We start from the raw sequence: 18922 nt of genomic DNA on the forward strand, positions 1-18922 counted from the left end.
ATGCGGTAAGTGAAATTCTAGTACTTTTTTATGTGTTAATGATTTTAATCAGCTACGTAATTAATTGTAAGGCTTGGGTTAGCGTGTAAGCGAGTGGTAGCTACATCGGTACTAACGATGCTAATCGTAGCCTCCAAGTTAAAATCATAGACTATATTTATAAAGGTTAAAACTAAATAGACAAGTGTTAAGCGTTAAGTGGGATAATACTGTTGAACAAACGGCTTCTGTTTGAGGTTGATAAAATAAGGTCATCCTTGTAACTTAGAGAGAAGATTATTTTGTAGGAACTGTATGCATCGCTAAGGTTAATTTAAATTGGCTATGCTCAAGTATGTAGACAAGCTAATGTCGAAGTAGTGTATGTGAAATCAACCTCACAATAACATGTTTGTATATTACAATTATTAATGTCATATTTCAAGATGATTACTTAGATACAGACAATATGGTTGTTTGAGCTGGAGTTCTTTATTGAGCTTACACGTTAACATCTGAAGAACAAAACCAAACCTTGTTGTTTTTATTAATTGTATTACCAAATTGGTATCAAATAAACAGTAAGCATAGAATAAAAAGGACCCTGACTCGGACAATACACAATCCAACCAGTTCAACAGAAGAGAATCAGTTATATTGTTTGTACACATGGTACTTTACATATATATCTGTTTGTTTAAGGCAGGGGTGTCAAACTCAAGGCCCGGGGGCCAAATCCGGCCCGCGACCTAATTTTATGTGGCCCGCAAGAGCTTGCAAAGAATATAATGTACAATACAATTGGTGTAATTGTTGAATATTTATTTTCAATTATTTGCCCTAGACTTCTGCTTTCCGACGTAGGTATTTAGGAAGATATTACCAGATCTAATAATAATCCAATGCGGGGCCAACAATGTAATATAATACATTATTTAATATATATTATATATTTACATATGTATATTTATGTAAATTACAACCGGCCCTTTGAGTGCAACCATAATGCTGATGTGGCCCGGGATGAAATTGAGTTTGACACCCCTGGTTTAAGGTGTCCAGGTGATGCAGACAGGCTGGACCAGAGAGTGAGAGACAGAACTGGACTCCTCACAGCAGTGAACTTCAGCTCAGGTACAAAGACTCTTTTTTTCATACTGTACAAAGAATCAAGAAAGATATTGGTTTAAATAAATGAAGTATTGACTTTAATACACTGATATACATTCCATTAAACAATACTAGATCACCTACACATCAGTGAAGTTGAGGGGTTTTTCCATGCAAAAAGTTACATTTAGATGTTAACAAGCAATGTGATTTTGTCAGCTTTCTAATTTAATGTATTAAAGGCAAAGATATTTAACACATAGTGTTAAACTGCTACTATTTATCTCTCAATATTGTCTGTAAAAAACGTGGTAAAAGTTATTCTTTCAGTGAGACAACAGAGCAAACTTCTACAGTTGCACTATGTTTTGATAACAGTTAAATATTATTTTGATAACATATATTTCAATGTTGATGAACTTCATACTGTTCATTCATAATCTGATTGTCTTTGTGGCTCACTGTTGAAATAAAAAAAAAACATTACAATTACAAAATAATTATATCTACAGCCCCTAAACACACAAACACACCGCTTTCATAAATAACGAACTTTTTCTGCAATAATATGTTTTATGTTTCCTGTCATTTTTGTTAGGAAAGGACATGCCTGAAAGACACGACATGTTCTCCTTCTCTGAGGGTCAAGAAGAACATCCAAGAGGAAAATTAAAAGCTGATGCTATGAGATTTTAAGACCAGTACAGGACATTCACTAAGAAACTACTTTTATTGTAAAAACAGTCAGCTGATCGAATGCACCTATTTCCACATCTACACTCCATCAGCTGATTATTTCTATTTGCCTCGCTTTATGAGCTTCACATCACTTGTGCCTTGTAACGCAGAGTTTGCAACGTCACAAATAAATGGGGCCAATCTTCAGTCAGATGTGAATGTGTAATCTAACATTTTCAGTAAGAATAATGGATGAAAGGAGTGCTAATGCAAATACAATTTATTGAAATGTGAACCAAAGGTTAATCAAATATTTTAAATAAAAAGCACATATGGACAGAAGGTGTAAACCTATTAAATGTATAAGTAAACACATTTACTCAAATAACGTGACAGACTAGGCCTGTGTAGTTGGTATCAGCTTTGCCCAGCATGGGCTCCTCCATCAGGCCTGGTCCTCCATGCTGAGGAAAGACCCTCAGTCCTCTCCAAACCAACAGACAGGACGTCCATCACCAGTGGCGTTTTCTCCTGGAGGCCAAGGGAAGCCAGGCTTCCACCGTTTTTTCGGATTGTAGTTATAATTTTAATAAATAAATAAAAACACTTCGTTTCGTTTCGGAAATTCTTTGTTGTGTGTTGCTGCCGCCCCGTCTCTCCTCCATTCTCATTGAGTATTTTACAAAGAGTGAAACAGCGCCCCTCTAGATGTTATGGTGAAACAGTAGATTGCACTCTCTGTTGCGAGAGGAGGCCAGCCGAAATGTGCTTCCCTTGGTGAAAAAAAATGGAGGGATTGACCAATCAGATGAGGCTCACGTCATGCCCCTGACAACCTGTGATTGGTCAGGACCATGCCAAGGGAAGCCAGAGGCGGCTGGCTTCCCTTGCCTCACAATCCAATCCAATCGCATCAACTTAGTGGTGCAGTGACGCGTCCCAAAAAGCGGAAGTAAGCTGCGCACGGTTTCCCTCGACAAAAAAGCAATGGGATTTCTCCATAGGATTTTGGAAAATAGCTCAAAAAAAGGTCAGTGGAAAACGAACCTGTTAGGTAAATGCACGTTTTGTTCAGTCGGATAATATCCACATGTCTACCCTACTTTTATAATTTTCGAGTCATAAATCTAATAGATAGAAGATAGATAGCGTCACTGCACCACTCTCACCTCCGTAAGAAAATAGCAAGCAACTGAAGCAAGTGCAATTATGGAGGGTGGAGATTTGGAGTATTTAATCAAAAATAATTGTACTAATCTTCCGCTGGAGCAGCAACAACAAATACAATCTGATGACAGGCCAATGCCCAAACTGGAGCTGTGTACAGCGAGGAACAAAGGAGCGAACCGGACGTAAAACGTTAAAGGTCTCCTGATTTAGTTTGTGAATGAATGCTTATTAGAGTTACGGCTGGAGAGTGAGTGTGGACCCCGTCGGTCAGATAATAGGCGTGTGTAAGTCCTGCATCTGTATGATACAAATGTGTGTAAAATGATACCGGGCGCTGTAATCACTCATCTGGTTACGTTATTACATTGACCACCACACACCCCCCCCAAAAGAAAGGACGTATTATTGGCTTCCCCTAATTTTTTTTCCCACGCCACGCTACTGTCCATCACACGGAGGTTTCTCCCTGAAATCTCTGCAGCTCTATGGACACCACGCTGTCTCAATTCCGTCCACACTGAATATGAGAAGAGAGGGGGAAAATGAAAATAATAAATGCTTTAGACAATAAGAAATATAAAGTTGACTATTGAGTTGCTCAGTTTTTTTAGATTGTCAATACTATGACTGTATAACTAATATATCAGGTTAAGAGGCACATTCAAATAAAAATTGGTCTTTAAATACATGTTGTCTTTTGAATTGTTTGTCTAAAGTCAAGGATCTAGAACTGGTACTTAGTTTTAATGATACAGTCTGGTTATTATGCTTTTTGGAGGAGGCCTCACAGGTAAGAATTACCTACCATGAAATGTACCTTAGCTTGACTTAAATGTATTAAACGTATAGTTAAATGATATCAAAATATAAATAACTAATGTCATGCAAACATATTAATATTTGCTTGATTCCAGTGTTGAATTTAGCACAATTGCATACAAACGTTAAGAGATTTTAAGATTCTGAAGTATTATGCTAAAAACTCATTAAAATAGATTATTATTTATAGTTTTGCTGAATAGTTTCATGTCTGCTTACCTTAGAAACGAAAAATGCCACGGCAGTGTGCAGATGGGGAGCATGTTAGCATGGGCGCGGGAAGGGGGGTGCTGAGGGCGCTGCAGCACCCCCTAGCGGCAGGCAGGGGGTGCGTAGCTCCCCTGTCTGAATGATTATTTAACGGTTATTGCTGCTCCCGCTGTGCATAATCTGATTCCACATTGTTGGTAAAATAATATTTTGGCCTGCCCCGAATGTTTTTTCTGTAGCCCCGGACAATTCTACCTCAATAATATAATACATTAACCGTGCTTTACGTGAACCTCATCAAGACACTAGAAAGGACGGCAGGACTGTCATTTCCCGTGTTCAGTGAATGCAACAGAGGCAAGACACCAGACCAATCAGAGAGTTGCATGGAAATAAAAGTGTGCTTGTGTCATTCAAACTCGCGGCTCTGTGTGTGTGCGGAAATAGCGCATTTAGTGTGTGTGTGAGAGAGGGGGAGAGAGAGAGGGACCGGTGCCAGCAGCAGGGACCGTGTTGTTAGCATCTGGTTAGCTAGCTGCACTAACGGACATACGGAGCTGTTTGTTCCACAACAAGCTGGAGGAGAGCTCTCCTCTCAGACTGAGAGGTTCAGGTGAGCTAAAGGACTCTGAGTGTTTAGATAGTTAACTTTAGTCTAAGTTATCTCAGTGGGTCTCAAACGGTTTGTTCACAAATTATTCAAAAGATTATTTCCGCGGCACACCTTCATATGATCATTATAATTATAAAAAAAATAAGATAATAAAGGAAAAACAGTTATGAAATACTATATGGCAGTAAAACAAGAATACAGTTTGAAAGGGGAGTGATTTGTAAAATATCCATAAAGAAAAAGAATATCTGCTTACAGTTGTGTTTCATCTGGGTGTTGAGAGATGTATCCATAGATCTCTTAATGTTGCTCTCAAAGTGCACCAGATTGATGCTTTTAACTTCAATATTTAAAAAAAATCTTCCCGGGGGAGCATCCCCCCGGACCCCCCTAGAGGAAGTGAGGTCCGCTCCCCACTCGTAAAAAATAGCACTTTACCCCTGCCTATATACCGTGAGCTGATTATCGAGCCTTCATTGTAACAGTCGCGGGTTTACTGTGTGTTTGCGTGTGGGGAGTTTTTTTGTGCGTGCTCTATAGTGCCCGTAATAGTGTTCACTGGAGTCCAGCACCTCAGCACCCCCACTCAAAATACCTTCCCGCGCCTCTGCATGTTAGCTTAGCTTGGTAGCTTCAGCTAGCTCTGGAACTTTAAGATCGGTGGCAGCAGGTCCCGCCTCTTTGCCCTTATTTGGAGCAGGCTGGAGTATGCGGGAGTTGAACTCTGACGTCACTGTCGAGCCGTTAGTGGCCGACTCCGCCTACTAAGGGCTTCTCGGCAATTCTGCAGAATAGTATGGGTGACGTCACGGACCCTACGTCCATTTATATATACAGTCTATGGTTCACACGTATTTGTTTCATTTGACGTGTCTGTGTTCACACAAGAACGCTGGAAACGCTGTAGTACATATGCCGGGACTGTAAGTGGCGCTGTACTTCCACACGAGACCGCTCGAAAGCGTTGGACACGCTGTAGTACATATGTCGGGCCTGTAACTGGCGCTGTAACTTCCGCCACAAAATACACAAAAAGCAGCGAAGAAGACCCCGGAGCATGGTTGCCCTTCTGTTTATGCCCCGCAGTGGATTTAGCAACATGTAGTAGTTAATGTAATTCTCCATGTCCACTTGTTGCTGATGGTTGTGGTACAGGAGCAGTAGATGTTGCACTAACATCTGTAGCATGCATGGTCGAGCTGTAGATGTTGTACTAACATCTGTAGCACGGTCAGTAGCACTAGCAGTAGCTACTGACCATGCTACAGCAGTGAGCAGCAGAGGTGGGGAGAGGCGGAGCTATGGCTTCATCTATCGGGAAATGATCGGAGAGAGGCAATTACACGGAGCCGTTTGACCCCCCAGAGCGTTTTGTTTGCAAATCTATCCACCTTGGGACCCGTTATTGTTGTATGGGGTCCGTTTCTATCGTTTTGTTACGGCCTCGTGTAAATGAAAGGGCTATACGCAGGAGAAACTATGCGGATCCAATCCGTTTTGTTCTTGTGTAAACGGGGTCTAAATCCTGCCTCACTTAACACCTTATCAGCTGCTTGGCAGACAGGAAACCCACAGAAGACTCACTTCTCACACACACACACACACACACACACACACACACACACACACACACACACACACACAAACAGGCTATTCTTAAAACAGAATAAGAAGAAAGCAACGCAGTGACAGTGTGTGTGTGTGTGTGTGTGCGTGTGCGCGCGTGTGTGTGTGTGTGTGTGTGTGTGTGTGTGTGTGTGTGTGTGTGTGTGTGTGTGTGTGTGTGTGTGTGTGTGTGTGTGTGTGTGTGTGTGTGTGTGTGTGTGTGTGTGTGTGTGTGTGTGAACTCAAGTGTGTTGGAGCTCCAGGGTTGTGTGTGTGTGTGTTTCAGCATTCTTGTGCATGCCTCTGTATCTGTACTGTAGTGTACACTGTGAGTGGGTGTGTTATCATGTCTTGCGTAGTAAACTTGGACCAGAAAGCTTGCCTGCACGCACGCATGCACACACACGCTTAACAGTACACATTGTGTTTTTTAGCCCCTGGGTGTGCTATCATGGAAGCATAATTTGACTGCTATGGGTATATGATACTCCATACGTATCACAAATTACTTATCTAGTGGGAGTATTTAAAATGACAAAATTGGACTATTTAAAATTCTTAAAGATTGGGATTTTGTGTAAAAAGTCGGCACTTTCAGTCTCTTTCCTCAAACTAAATTTGTATGCATCTACATAGTAGAGCAAAGTATGATTTGCTGCATAGTTTATAGCTAATGCTGGCTTTCATCCATTATGCCTAGCTTTTACATGTGCAGTGTAGTTAACATACATACCTTTCAATATAATTCAATACTTTGTCAAATTCTTTGTCCTTACTTTTCCATTAACTTCTGTATTAACTCATTATCTTTTTCATTTTGTGGTGGATTTCATTCAACCCCTTTGTGCAAAACCCTCTATGTAACACAAAGCAAACTGCTAAGCTGTGTGATCCGAGGATAGCAATATTTTACACAGCTGACACCATCTGTGTCAATAACACACACTGTGCCCTGCTCCATGTCGGATGTGCCAGTCACTGACAGGTGACATGTGAAGCAGTGACAGATGTGTCGAGCACACTGCACACACACAACTGCACCGTATGATAGACACACACCATGCTAGCTTTAAGAGCATTATATATGATCTGCACTGACTGACATACTCATTTTCAAAACGTTCTCATTCCCTATCCTTTCTATCACACCGGTGGTGTAAAGTAACTAAGTAGATTCACTCAAGTACTGTACAATTTAGTCCCGATCCCGAATACAATTTTTCGGGCTCCGGATATTCGGTAGAAATCGGCAGCAAATATTCGGCGCACTCGGGGGGAGGGACTACTGTAAACTCATCTAGAGACTCTGCACCGTGCTCTGATGCTGTTGTTTTATGCTTTATGAACGTGGACAACAGAGAAACATATTCCTTATGACCAAAGTTGGAATTGAAATGAAAAAGGAAAGTGAAACTTATGCTCGTCACCCTCTCCCTCTGGTCCACATTAATACAAATGATCCCAATACCTATGATTGTATGAACTATGAAAAGATCTTAAAATAAATCCAAATGTATTTATTATAAACGTTAGTCCTTAACATCTATCACTGTGTGTATCACCATTCAAACATATTTTAAAAGTTGAAAAACCCCCACACAGGTCAGTAAAGACTGAAATGTTGACTTTATTTGATAATTTCAGTAAAAACTAACGTTCATATTTCTCTTTTTGATTATAATGCTGATGAACGTTCAAAGCAAAGCACTTTGGCAACTTACCACATACGTTTTAAAATGCTTAATAAGCATCGTAACTTTCATGATATAATTTCTCGGTCATAATCGGTTGTTTCCGTGAACGGCCGACTGTTGTGCGACGGCAAATGCTGCGGCTGCAAGGCATTGTGGGGCATCATTTTCTCCTCTCCTTTCGGTGAGGGAGGTCCAGTGCTTCCTAAGCTAAAGGAGGTTATAAAGGAAGTTTGAAGCCTCCTTTCCTATCATCTAGAGCAGTGGTTCCCAACCTGGGGGGCGCGCCTACATTACATTAAAATATAAAAAATAATTGATTCATTAATTTGAATAACAATTCAAGTTAGTATATTAAAGGCATAAAAAGACAGAAATGTATAATTCTTTCTTTAATAGAAATGTTTCTTCTGCCCGTAAAGTGTCCAAACCGGGCTTTTCTGGATAAGCACATTTTTAAACATTGTCCATGCCGGTTTCAGTTGGTTTATTTGCCACAGTTGTTCCGATCAGATCGGTCTCCTCCATTTTGTAGATTATTTACAACTTTTGAATCCACATAAACACATCGGCAAAATCCGGCTTACTTTGAGCATGTGTTTTAAACAGTTTAATCCCTTTGTGAATTGTTTCCACTTCCGCGCCGTCCTTTAATTTCTTCATACAGCGGGAATCCAAATGAATGAATCCTGAGTCCAATCCCCAATCAAAGTCACTCCAATAGTGCTCCTTGATTACGCTTTCATCCTCCTTTCACAAAATACTTCACATTCATCTAGTTTGTGACAGTAGTTGTAGCATTTTTGAGACTTTTAAACTTTAATTACCGCTGTTGTGTGTGTGTGTGTGGGGGGGGGGAAGCAACTTCCAACAGGAATCATTTGGGGGGGTTCTTGGGAAAAAAGTTGGGAACCACTGATCTAGAGAATTGGAACGGCACTTATCATGGCTGCCAGTGGGGGACTTCCGGGTAATTTCACTCCGTTAGGAAGGTTCCTAAGCTAAATGAACTATTCGCCTACAGCCTGTGTCCTCCTTCCTTTCTCTTTCTCTTGTCTACTCGGACTGCAAGCCAGCAACATGTCCTTTTCTGCTCCTCAATAAAGTTCCCTTTTGCACCTTCGATGCACCGGCTCCGACTCCTATCTCTCGGCACTACACAGTGCAATTAAAAAGTACAAATATAGTATAAGAATATAGCAATTCGCCTTTATTGATAGCATACATTTAGAAGAAGAAAAACAAATATCCGAATAACGAAATTGAAGACCGAATAGTAGGCCAACGACCGAATACTCAGATATTCGGGTACAGCCCTACAATTTAGAGGGACTTTTTTTGCTACTTCTTACTTCTATCCTAATTCAGAGGTAAATCATGTACTTTAACTCCACTACATTTATTTAGTTACTCTACAGATTTGGATGGATGATATCATATAATCAATATATAATCAAGTGTTAAATCAGACTTTAGTTCCACCTGGAGTAAATTCACAACTACCCTGCAGTATACAAAGTCATTCAAACTAGATGCACCCTTTACCAGCTTTGAGAACACTTTCATGATCAATTTGCGTGTGTGAGAGTTTCAATAATCATCATCATCAGGAGCAAGTTCAACCTCAAACAAAGAAACACTCTCAGATGCAGATGTTCACTCCTGAGAATAGAAAATGTGGCACTTGCTAATTTGTGGTAGCAATATTCCCTTAGCACACAAAGTCTTTACATTTAAAGTTATTTCCTTCGTTAATGCTCACACAATTGCATCTGTTCCTGCACTTGCTTCTCAGTAAGAGTGATGTGCCTCTTTACTGCATGCCTTTATACAGATATCCACAGATTCTCAGGAGTGTAGTGCTCACTATGATAGTCATAGTAAAACTGTTTAACAACTACTTCTGGTACTAGTTATGTGCCTTACCTACAAATAGCCAGGCCTTTGTGTGAAACTTAATATCAGAGAGAGGTCTTTGTATCTAATTTCCCATTTTATAAGCATACTTTAATATTATATTTCAGTAAGGAGCCTCTGATTTACTCCAGTTTTAATTTGCTATTGATAAAACTCACATCCAAAATAATGTACTGTGCATTCCCAAAATATTCAAGTTGAAGCGACTTTGCAGTGTTTTAATAGCCACACTTCACACTTCCTGTTTAGATGCTTCACACTTATCCTTTGCAGTATACTTTAAGGAAATGATCCCTTTCTTCTTTCTGCAAAGGCTTTTCATGAGAAAATCTCTAGGAAAAAGGGCTGTACAATATTTCGTAAAAAATATTGTGATGTCAGCAGATCAACTTAAAGGTCCCATGTCATGCTTTTCTGGTTATTACCCGTCCCCTTGTGTATTATGAAGGTTTTTATTCATGTAAACGGTCTGCAGAGTCAAAAACCCTTAAAGTACACCCTGTAGGGAGTAAAACTCTAACACAGAAAAGACCTCCCCAAAACGCCTCGTTGGAGATTTCTCATTTTCCAATGTTTTCTTCCTGGGTATCGCTACTTAAGGATGCCCAGTAGCCACGCCCAGAGCTATGGCCGCACCCTCTGCAAGCCGAACATATACTATTGGAGGCTCAGGTTCAGTTCAAAACTGTATCCAGTCATGCCAACGAGGGTCTGTTTCCTGTCTTGTGAGGGGAAATCTTCAATGTATGCCTTACCGAGGGCAGAACCACGACGAAGTAAGTGGTTGACATTTCTTGTTAACACTGTTCCTTCAGATGTTCGAGCCGGTATTGTACTGTGTGCGCGGCATTTCACGGACCAAAGCTTCGCAAACATTGCAGCGATTCATGCAGCTGTTGCAGTATAAGTTGAGTCATGACAACTTGCGACATTCTATTATTTTCGTCATAGGAATCTGGGGCATGTACATTGAGGACCCATTGTTGACTTACCAGGAAATAAACATGTTGATCGCCTCGTTTGTCGTTTACGTTCATCTTTTGCTATATCTGCCTTCCAAAGATCACTTTGATGCACATTCAGTACTCGTATGTGAGGTTGTGGGGGAGAGGTTGATATTGTGACGCTTACAGGGAGGTATCGAACATTACAAAGTAGGTGACTGTGTGGATGCCTGTTCAAAACATTGCAAACTTAAATAAATCATTTAAATTATATATTTGTGTCCGACTTTCATTTGTACATTTGTACATACGCTCATCGAGATGACTGGATCATCTATGACAACTTGTGATCAGCTCCGATTAAATTGTGATATCAATTCTGTAGCTATTCTCCAGGGAGCACGTTTTTTTTGTATCCCTCTCATCACAACAAGACTCTACACTGTGCAGGAAAAACAATTACATACATGAAAATAACCTTGATGCATGGGAATGAAACACACAAACTATCTTCCGTGGCTATACTGATATGTCACAGTAACGGTAAACCACAGAAAAGTAAGTCCAGCGGGGCACACGTTGAATACATATAAAACATTTGTACATCGTTCTTAATGTGATGTATAGTAGCTTTTATAGCTGTCCATACCTTCAGACAGCCTAAAAGTAAAACACAAGTTGTTTATTCACAGCCCGAAAGCTCATCGAGATGACTGGATCATCTGCAGTGTTGGGCAAGTTACTTCCAAAATGTAATACAGTACATTACTTATTACTGTCTTTTTTAAGTAAATTCAATAAATGTTATTCTGAAACATAACTATCACTGTTGTCTTTCCTTCTATAAATGAAGCCAAAAAGATGTCAAACTGGCGCTTTGCCCTCCAAAAAGTGCATGGTTGCAACTTAGACAGTTAAGCATTTTATATCAGTGGGTCCTAATGGTGCAACACGGAAGGCAGACCGAATTGCTTAGACACAGGTGTCACATGAACTTTAAATGTTCTGGAAAGTTCCTTATACAGCTTTAGCCTTTTTTATCTCATGAAGTCCCTTAAAGCCCAGATACACCGGCCAGTCACCTGAGAAGTCGCCGATGCCGACACCGACTGTTGCGTCGCCGGACTCTCCTGCGTATTTGCCGACTTCGCGCACTGGAACACACCGCAAATCCGAGCCGAGCACGTATGAACTGCGCATGCGTGAGTGGCAATAACTCTCCTTACCAGCAGGCGGCGGTAGTGTGTATTCATCATTCAAAATAGGCATCAACCGGAACAACCGGAACACAGAAAAGAAGAACAGACTCCGTGATATAAACAAACAACAAATAGCATTTTTCTTTCCATTTTCACTCTCGTCCATTGAAAACATGAACGAACAGGAGCAGGACGAACGGGAGGTACTGGAGCTAGCGGCCCTTGGACTCACGCTTGTGTTAAATCATTTGTTTACCTCCCTCACTTCCGTTAACGCTTCTCATGCACTGATTCGCTAGCTGAACAGCCAATCAGTGTTATCCCTTTGTCCAAATTCCGGTGGTGTTCTCGACGCTGATTCAACATGTTGAATCGGCAAGAAAAGGCGTCAGGTCGGCAGAAAAGACCCGACGGTGCGGCGCACACCACTCCGAATAGGGCGTGCCCACGCTCATGTTCGGCCTGACTCCCATTTACTGCCGATTTCGGGCCGTTGTATCTGGGCCTTAAGTGACACACACTGAACAGTCTGGTGGGTCATGGTCCTTGTCATTTGCTTTTGTGTTCCCATAACGACATGTTCAAGATGTCCATGTGCCAGGCTAACACATGTGACAGAACTAGCGACATTTGGAAAGGTTTTTTGTTGCTAAAGTTAACATTCAAGCCATTTAAGAATAAAAATGCTTACATGACATGTCATTTGTTAAACATTAAGCTGTCTTCGGCTCTTTTCTGATTCTGATTACATTTAACCTGTTGTAGAAACATTTCTTGATGAAATTGATATGAAACAAATGCCATAAATATTGCTGTGACACTGATGTCACATCGGGACATTAACCCTAAACATTCACAGTAAACCCGGAGTGACATATGCACAATTAGAAATATGATTATGATCTGCTCAGTTAATTTAGCTGATTCAATTATATTTAGTTAACATATTCTTTATTATTCAATTCAAAGTATGTTCAAACAAATGTAAACCAAAAAATCATCCTCATTAATTAAGTTATAAATAAGAGTTACTTTACCATTAAAGCCCAATGTGACATATCACATTTCAGATATTTGACACTAGGGGGGGTTACTTGTCAGAAATGTGTTCTAGGTGGTCTATTTAGTCAAAATGACGTTCCCCTTAATTTCCCCAAAAGTAGAAATGGGTCCGGGTTCTTATGGGTTAAACGTATAGACTTAAAGGCATAATAGAACTACTGTTTTATATGTATTCAACTTGTGCCCCGCTGGACTTACTTTTCTGTGGTTTACCGTTACTGTGACATATCAGTATAGCCACGGAAGATAGTTTGTGTGTTTCATTCCCATGCATCAAGGTTATTTTCATGTATGTAATTGTTTTTCCTGCACAGTGTAGAGTCTTGTTGTGATGAGAGGGATACAGGTATTTCATTAAAAAAACGTGCTCCCTGGAGAATAGCTACAGAATTGATATCACAATTTAATCGGAGCTGATCACAAGTTGTCATAGATGATCCAGTCATCTCGATGAGCGTTCGGGCTGTGAATAAACAACTTGTGTTTTACTTTTAGGCTGTCTGAAGGTATGGACAGCTATCAAAGCTACTATACATCACATTAAGAACGATGTACAAATGAAAGTCGGACACAAATATATAATTTAAATGATTTATTCAAGGTTGCAATGTTTTGAACAGGCATCCACACAGTCACCTACTTTGTAATGTTCGATACATCCCTGTAAGCGCCACAATATCGACCTCTCCCCCACAACCTCACATACGAGTACTGAATGTGCATCAAAGTGATCTTAGGAAGGCAGATATAGCAAAAGATGAACGTAAACGACAAACGAGGCGATCAACATGTTTATTTCCTGGTAAGTCAACAATGGGTCCTCAATGTACACGCCCTGGATTCCTATGACGAAAATAATAGAATGTCGCCAGTTGTTATGACTCGACTTATACTGCAACACCGGATATGCACAGCGTAGACCACTGAAGGACGGTGCTGTTCCCACTTTGTTTGGACCAGCGGGAGATCCGGGTACACAACCTGTAAGTACGCATTGTTGTTTGTGTATTTATGATGTTTAAAACAAACAAGGTATCTACTAGTGATGGCGAGATGAAGCCTTATGAAGCTTTGAAGCTTTCCAGCCAATTGGTTTGCAAACGGGTTCATCTCATGAGGCTTCATCATGGGCTTCATTTGAACACAAACCCCTTGTTGGGTGACGTCACTGGCCCAAAACGACACAAGCTTCACAAAAAGCTTTGGGGATTACTCGACATACGCTCCGAAGCCTCGGCGCAATACGTAACACCACTAGTATCTACCACAACTGTTTAAATGGGTACACGTTTAAACAGATCAGGAAACTCCTGGCGTATCTGGCGGACAACACATGACGGGATGACCACTCTGATGCCTCGTCCTAAAAAGCCCCAGCACCAGCTTACAAAGCTGCGATAGGCAAGATGCCGAAAACGCCTATAAGGGGAGGAATGGATGATATACCGTGTATATATGTATATTTACACATGTTCATTTTGTACATTTCTAAAAATAAAGTTTGGTGGAAATACTTAGTAGCCTTTCTTCCCTGAATTATTTGCTCCTATAACATATCATTCATATATAGCAAACCACGATTTGATTTTTCATCAAACACAGTAGTAGTTTATTACAGGTAAGAATAACTTACTCTTCTTCCGTTCTACGCCTCAAAGGTCTATAATCGAATCTGTACATGTTATGGCGGTTCTGCAGGGAGTGGGGTATGTATGGTGTATATCTTGGCATATAATGTTGTGTGCTACTGTTGGTGTTTTCAGCTAGCTGGCTACATAATGTTGTAACTGTCAGCTAGGCTACCTTTCTAATTTCTTTGCAACAGACGTTTTCTACTTCGGTAGGCATCATGGCACAGTTTCCACAAGTGCACCTAAATAACAATAGTTGTAGGTACAGTTTGGTTAGTTAGCGTATAACATATACGGCTTTACCTACGCCATCGTAAGACTGAGGTTCCGCTCAGAGCGAGCCGAAAAAAGCACTGTTAGACATGGGCGGAGCCTCTCTGGTGGTTGACTAATCAGAACAGAGTGGCCGAGCTGACCAATCGGAGCACAGTGGGCTCACAGGGAGTGGGGGGGCAGGAGCTCCAACAAGCCGTTTAGGACAGAGAGTGAATACACATGCTATACAGAGATGCTGTATGAGAAACCAATGTGAGTGTGGAACATTGCACAATGTAAATCTATTTTAGTATATCTCAACAATGGAATTATGATCAGTAGAAATGGCCATGACATGGGACCTTTAAACATGTCATGCTACAACATTTTGCAGCTTGCAACACAAGGAAAGGTTTTCCTTTTCAATAACTTATCAAGTGTTCACGTACATGTCAATACAACCAACACAATGTAGGGTGAATATTCCTGTATCTTTTATATCGCAAAATATATTGCAGAAATTATTTTTTGCTATGTCAGTTTTTCAAGATGGTGCAGCGCAAGTAGGAAGTGGCTCAATGGCGATAACAACATTAAAGTTGCTTGGCTGAAAATAGTTAATTCAAACATTAATCTATAATAACAATAATCATAAATTCAGGTCAGACCCTGTTGTACTGATAGACATAGGGCTGTGCAAATTTACATTATACTGAATTGACCATATGTAGTCATATCTAGTACAGCACAAATAATCTAATCTGTTTTTAACAAGCATTTATTTGCAATCATCCTTTTCTGTAAATGTTGAGACTACCATTATTTGAATAACAGCTTTTGTTTGAGAATGTCTGCTAAGTTATTAACACTGCCTGCCATTCCAAGCTTCTTTGGGGGTTCAAATGTATGATCAAACATCCTGTTAACCCCACTGTTTCTCTGCTGAGACCACTGTCCTGATAAACTGTAATGTTAAAGGACTTACTCACTGTAGTAATCATACATGTGTGGCCAGCAAAACTCATCAAATCCCATTAACGGCAGCAGCAGAACTTGCGTGCTGCGGAGCAACGTGAAGCCAGACATTTTGTTTCAGCTTCTTCTCATTCTACACTGTGCAGCGGTGATAGAACCACATTTAAGCCAGATGAAATATCAATTGAAGATTTTCTTTGCAATAATCAGAGTGTTACACTGCTTTTTACTGCATTTTGCCGTTGAATGTGTGTCTGTACTACATTTTGATGTTGTTGCTATGACAATAGCAGCAGTGGGGCAGTACAGTGGGGCAGTAATATGACGAATGAGTGAAAAAAAAACGGAGGAGACAGACAGAGAAAAAAAAGCAGGAAAAAGTGTGTGTGTGTGTGTGTGTGTGTGTGTGTGTGTGTGTGTGTGTGTGTGTGTGTGTGTGTGTGTGTGTGTGTGTGTGTGTGTGTGTGTGTGTGTGTGTGTGTGTGTGTGTGTGTGTGAACTCAAGTGTGTTGGAGCTCCAGGATTGTGTGTGTGTCCCTGGCTGATTTGGTTCAGAAATGTTTTCACATTGAAGGCTTTCAGTGTTAGACTGTTTGTGTGTTTCTCTGTGTGTTTTCCCCACAGTGTGCATGGAAATGTGATTCACTGTTTTGATTATGTAATAGCAGAGTGCACAGAACCATCTGGCACACGAACGGGAGATAAGAGTTCAAAGACACACACACACACACACACACACACACACACACACACACACACACACACACACACACACACACACACACACACACACACACACACACACACACACACACACACACACACACACACACACACACACACACACACACACACACACACACACACACACACACACACACACACACACACACACACACACACACACACACACACACACACACCATCATCTCACATGTGGTGTGCTTGAGGAGAAGTGTGACACACTCATGACAACAGAAACACCACAGGAACTACACTTGCACCACACCAAAGCATGTGTGTGTGTGACAGAGCAGACTCAGCAGCACAATGGTGACACACACACACACGCACACATGCATGCACGAATGCACACACACACACACACACACACACACACACACACACACACACACACACACACACACACACACACACACACACACACACACACACACACACACACACACACACACACACACACACACACACACACACACACACACACACACACACACACACACACACACACACACACACACACACACACACACACACACACACACACACACACACACAACAAAGAGGGACCTCTCTCTGAATAGCACTATGAGACATGTCACTGTGGTATCAGCTGCTATTTCACAATATGCAGCCCCTCATTAAGGACACTTATTCTTTGTTATTACCTGAATCCATATTCATTACTTACAAACAACATAATATAAATACTTTCATGTTCACTATCTGTCCCCGAAAGTCAACATATTTACAGTCCACTACCAGTTATAAATATAGAAAACTAGGCTGTCTGAAAACTTTAGTTGGCTTTCAAATTGGGGACAATATCTCCTTTATTATGGTGTGTTAGATCAGTGGGAGGGGATTCACTGCCGGGAAACTATTCATTGAACTGCATTCTGCATCATTTCTGTACATATAACATCACATTACATGTATTTTCAGTTTGCTGCAGTTTTTAAATAAAGAATCATACTTGGAGATGTTCACATAACTGACCTGTTTACTTTTAGCTGCGGTTTCATTCATAGCAACCTGCATACACTTCAAATAGCCATGCCTAAGAGAGCAATTTAAACAAATAAACTATCTTATGAATGTTTTTTGACGAAATTAATTTAGTATCATTCAGGGAGTTTTATCGCTTTTAACATCCCAAAAACATAAAAGAAATGTCCATCTTTTGCCCTTTCATAATATGGAATATGGTGGTGGACAGTGTGTGAATGAGGCTGTGCACAAGGAGGTTAAGGATTGACCAGTCAGCATCACAGTCTGAAACACTAACGAACTAAAGAGCGGTTCTTACAGTACAGGAATGTGTCACTAAACAACATTATTCATAATAAAGAGTTTGTGTCCAAACAATGCCCTTCACAACGAAGATCAAACATGAACAGAAACAGCTCTAGACAGAACAGCTGCTGCACACCACACAGCTGACACTCAGTGACCTCTAGAGCAATGAAAGACCACACATATATGTAACATCACAAAGTGGGGTCAGAGAAGAAATACTGTATATAGATGAAGAGGGGTGTGGTCATTTGGCACTTTGTATTATTGTGTCCAGCCTATAAATAGAAGCAGAGGTCTTACCAGGGCAGGCCACTGTATGTGTTTGGCCTTGGGTCCCTGCAGGCCCCCTGCTCCGCTTCCTGCTCCCTCCTTCCTCTTGGCCCAGACCAGCTGGTGCTCCAGTAGAAACAGCTGGAAATCCTCATAGACCTTCACCCACTCTCTCTTCTCCCACTCCTGGTCATCAAACTCCACATAAACCTGCAGAGCAACACAAACACAGCTGTCATTTAACACATCACATACGACTTGAAAGGAATATAACAATAAAATTACCAGAATAGCATATTTACAGGTACATAAGCAACACATCTAAAACACATATTTGTAAACCTTGTTGTGTTTCATGTCAATCTAAAATTCATTTCATAAAATGATGTGCACATTGAAATTTCTCATCATTACAAGTGCAAATGATGTCCCTGTAGCAACACCTTTCTTTAAAAGTCGGCAAATCCCCCATCATTTTATAAAACCGGAGAGTAGGAGGTGAAGAAGAAGAAGATGATGATTTAGGAGAATTCATTCAGAAGTATTCATACATAATGTAAAGAAAAAGTTTGAGTACATACAGAATAGTACAGAAGAGTAAATCACAAGCATTTTTTTATATTATATATCTCATATTATTTGATCATATGAAAAACAGTTTGATCACAGTTAACACTAATGTACTCGTTTTGCATTGCTGAAAATCACAGGATATATATGCTAGTAACCAACCTTTAGTGTGTGAGTGTGTGTG

The 18922-nt window shown here is 40.6% G+C and overlaps 2 protein-coding genes across 3 annotated transcripts in view; one reads left to right on the top strand and one right to left on the bottom strand.

The window, feature by feature from the left end:
- LOC307024606 (uncharacterized protein) overlaps nucleotides 1–18922 on the top strand; it is a 402876-nt gene that overhangs the window by 143574 nt on the left and 240380 nt on the right. The gene's annotated exons all lie outside the window — the stretch shown is intronic.
- jmjd1cb (jumonji domain containing 1Cb) overlaps nucleotides 1–18922 on the bottom strand; it is a 136538-nt gene that overhangs the window by 111163 nt on the left and 6453 nt on the right. For both annotated transcript variants that reach the window (XM_079659352.1, XM_079659351.1), the window contains exon 2: nucleotides 18199–18378. In XM_079659352.1, the coding sequence (XP_079515478.1) occupies nucleotides 18199–18378 (180 nt within the window). The remainder of the gene's footprint in view (nucleotides 1–18198; nucleotides 18379–18922) is intronic.

The sequence above is a fragment of the Notothenia rossii genome, assembly GCF_949606895.1.
Source record: "Notothenia rossii genome assembly, chromosome: 11".
NCBI classification, from domain to species: domain Eukaryota; kingdom Metazoa; phylum Chordata; class Actinopteri; order Perciformes; family Nototheniidae; genus Notothenia; species Notothenia rossii.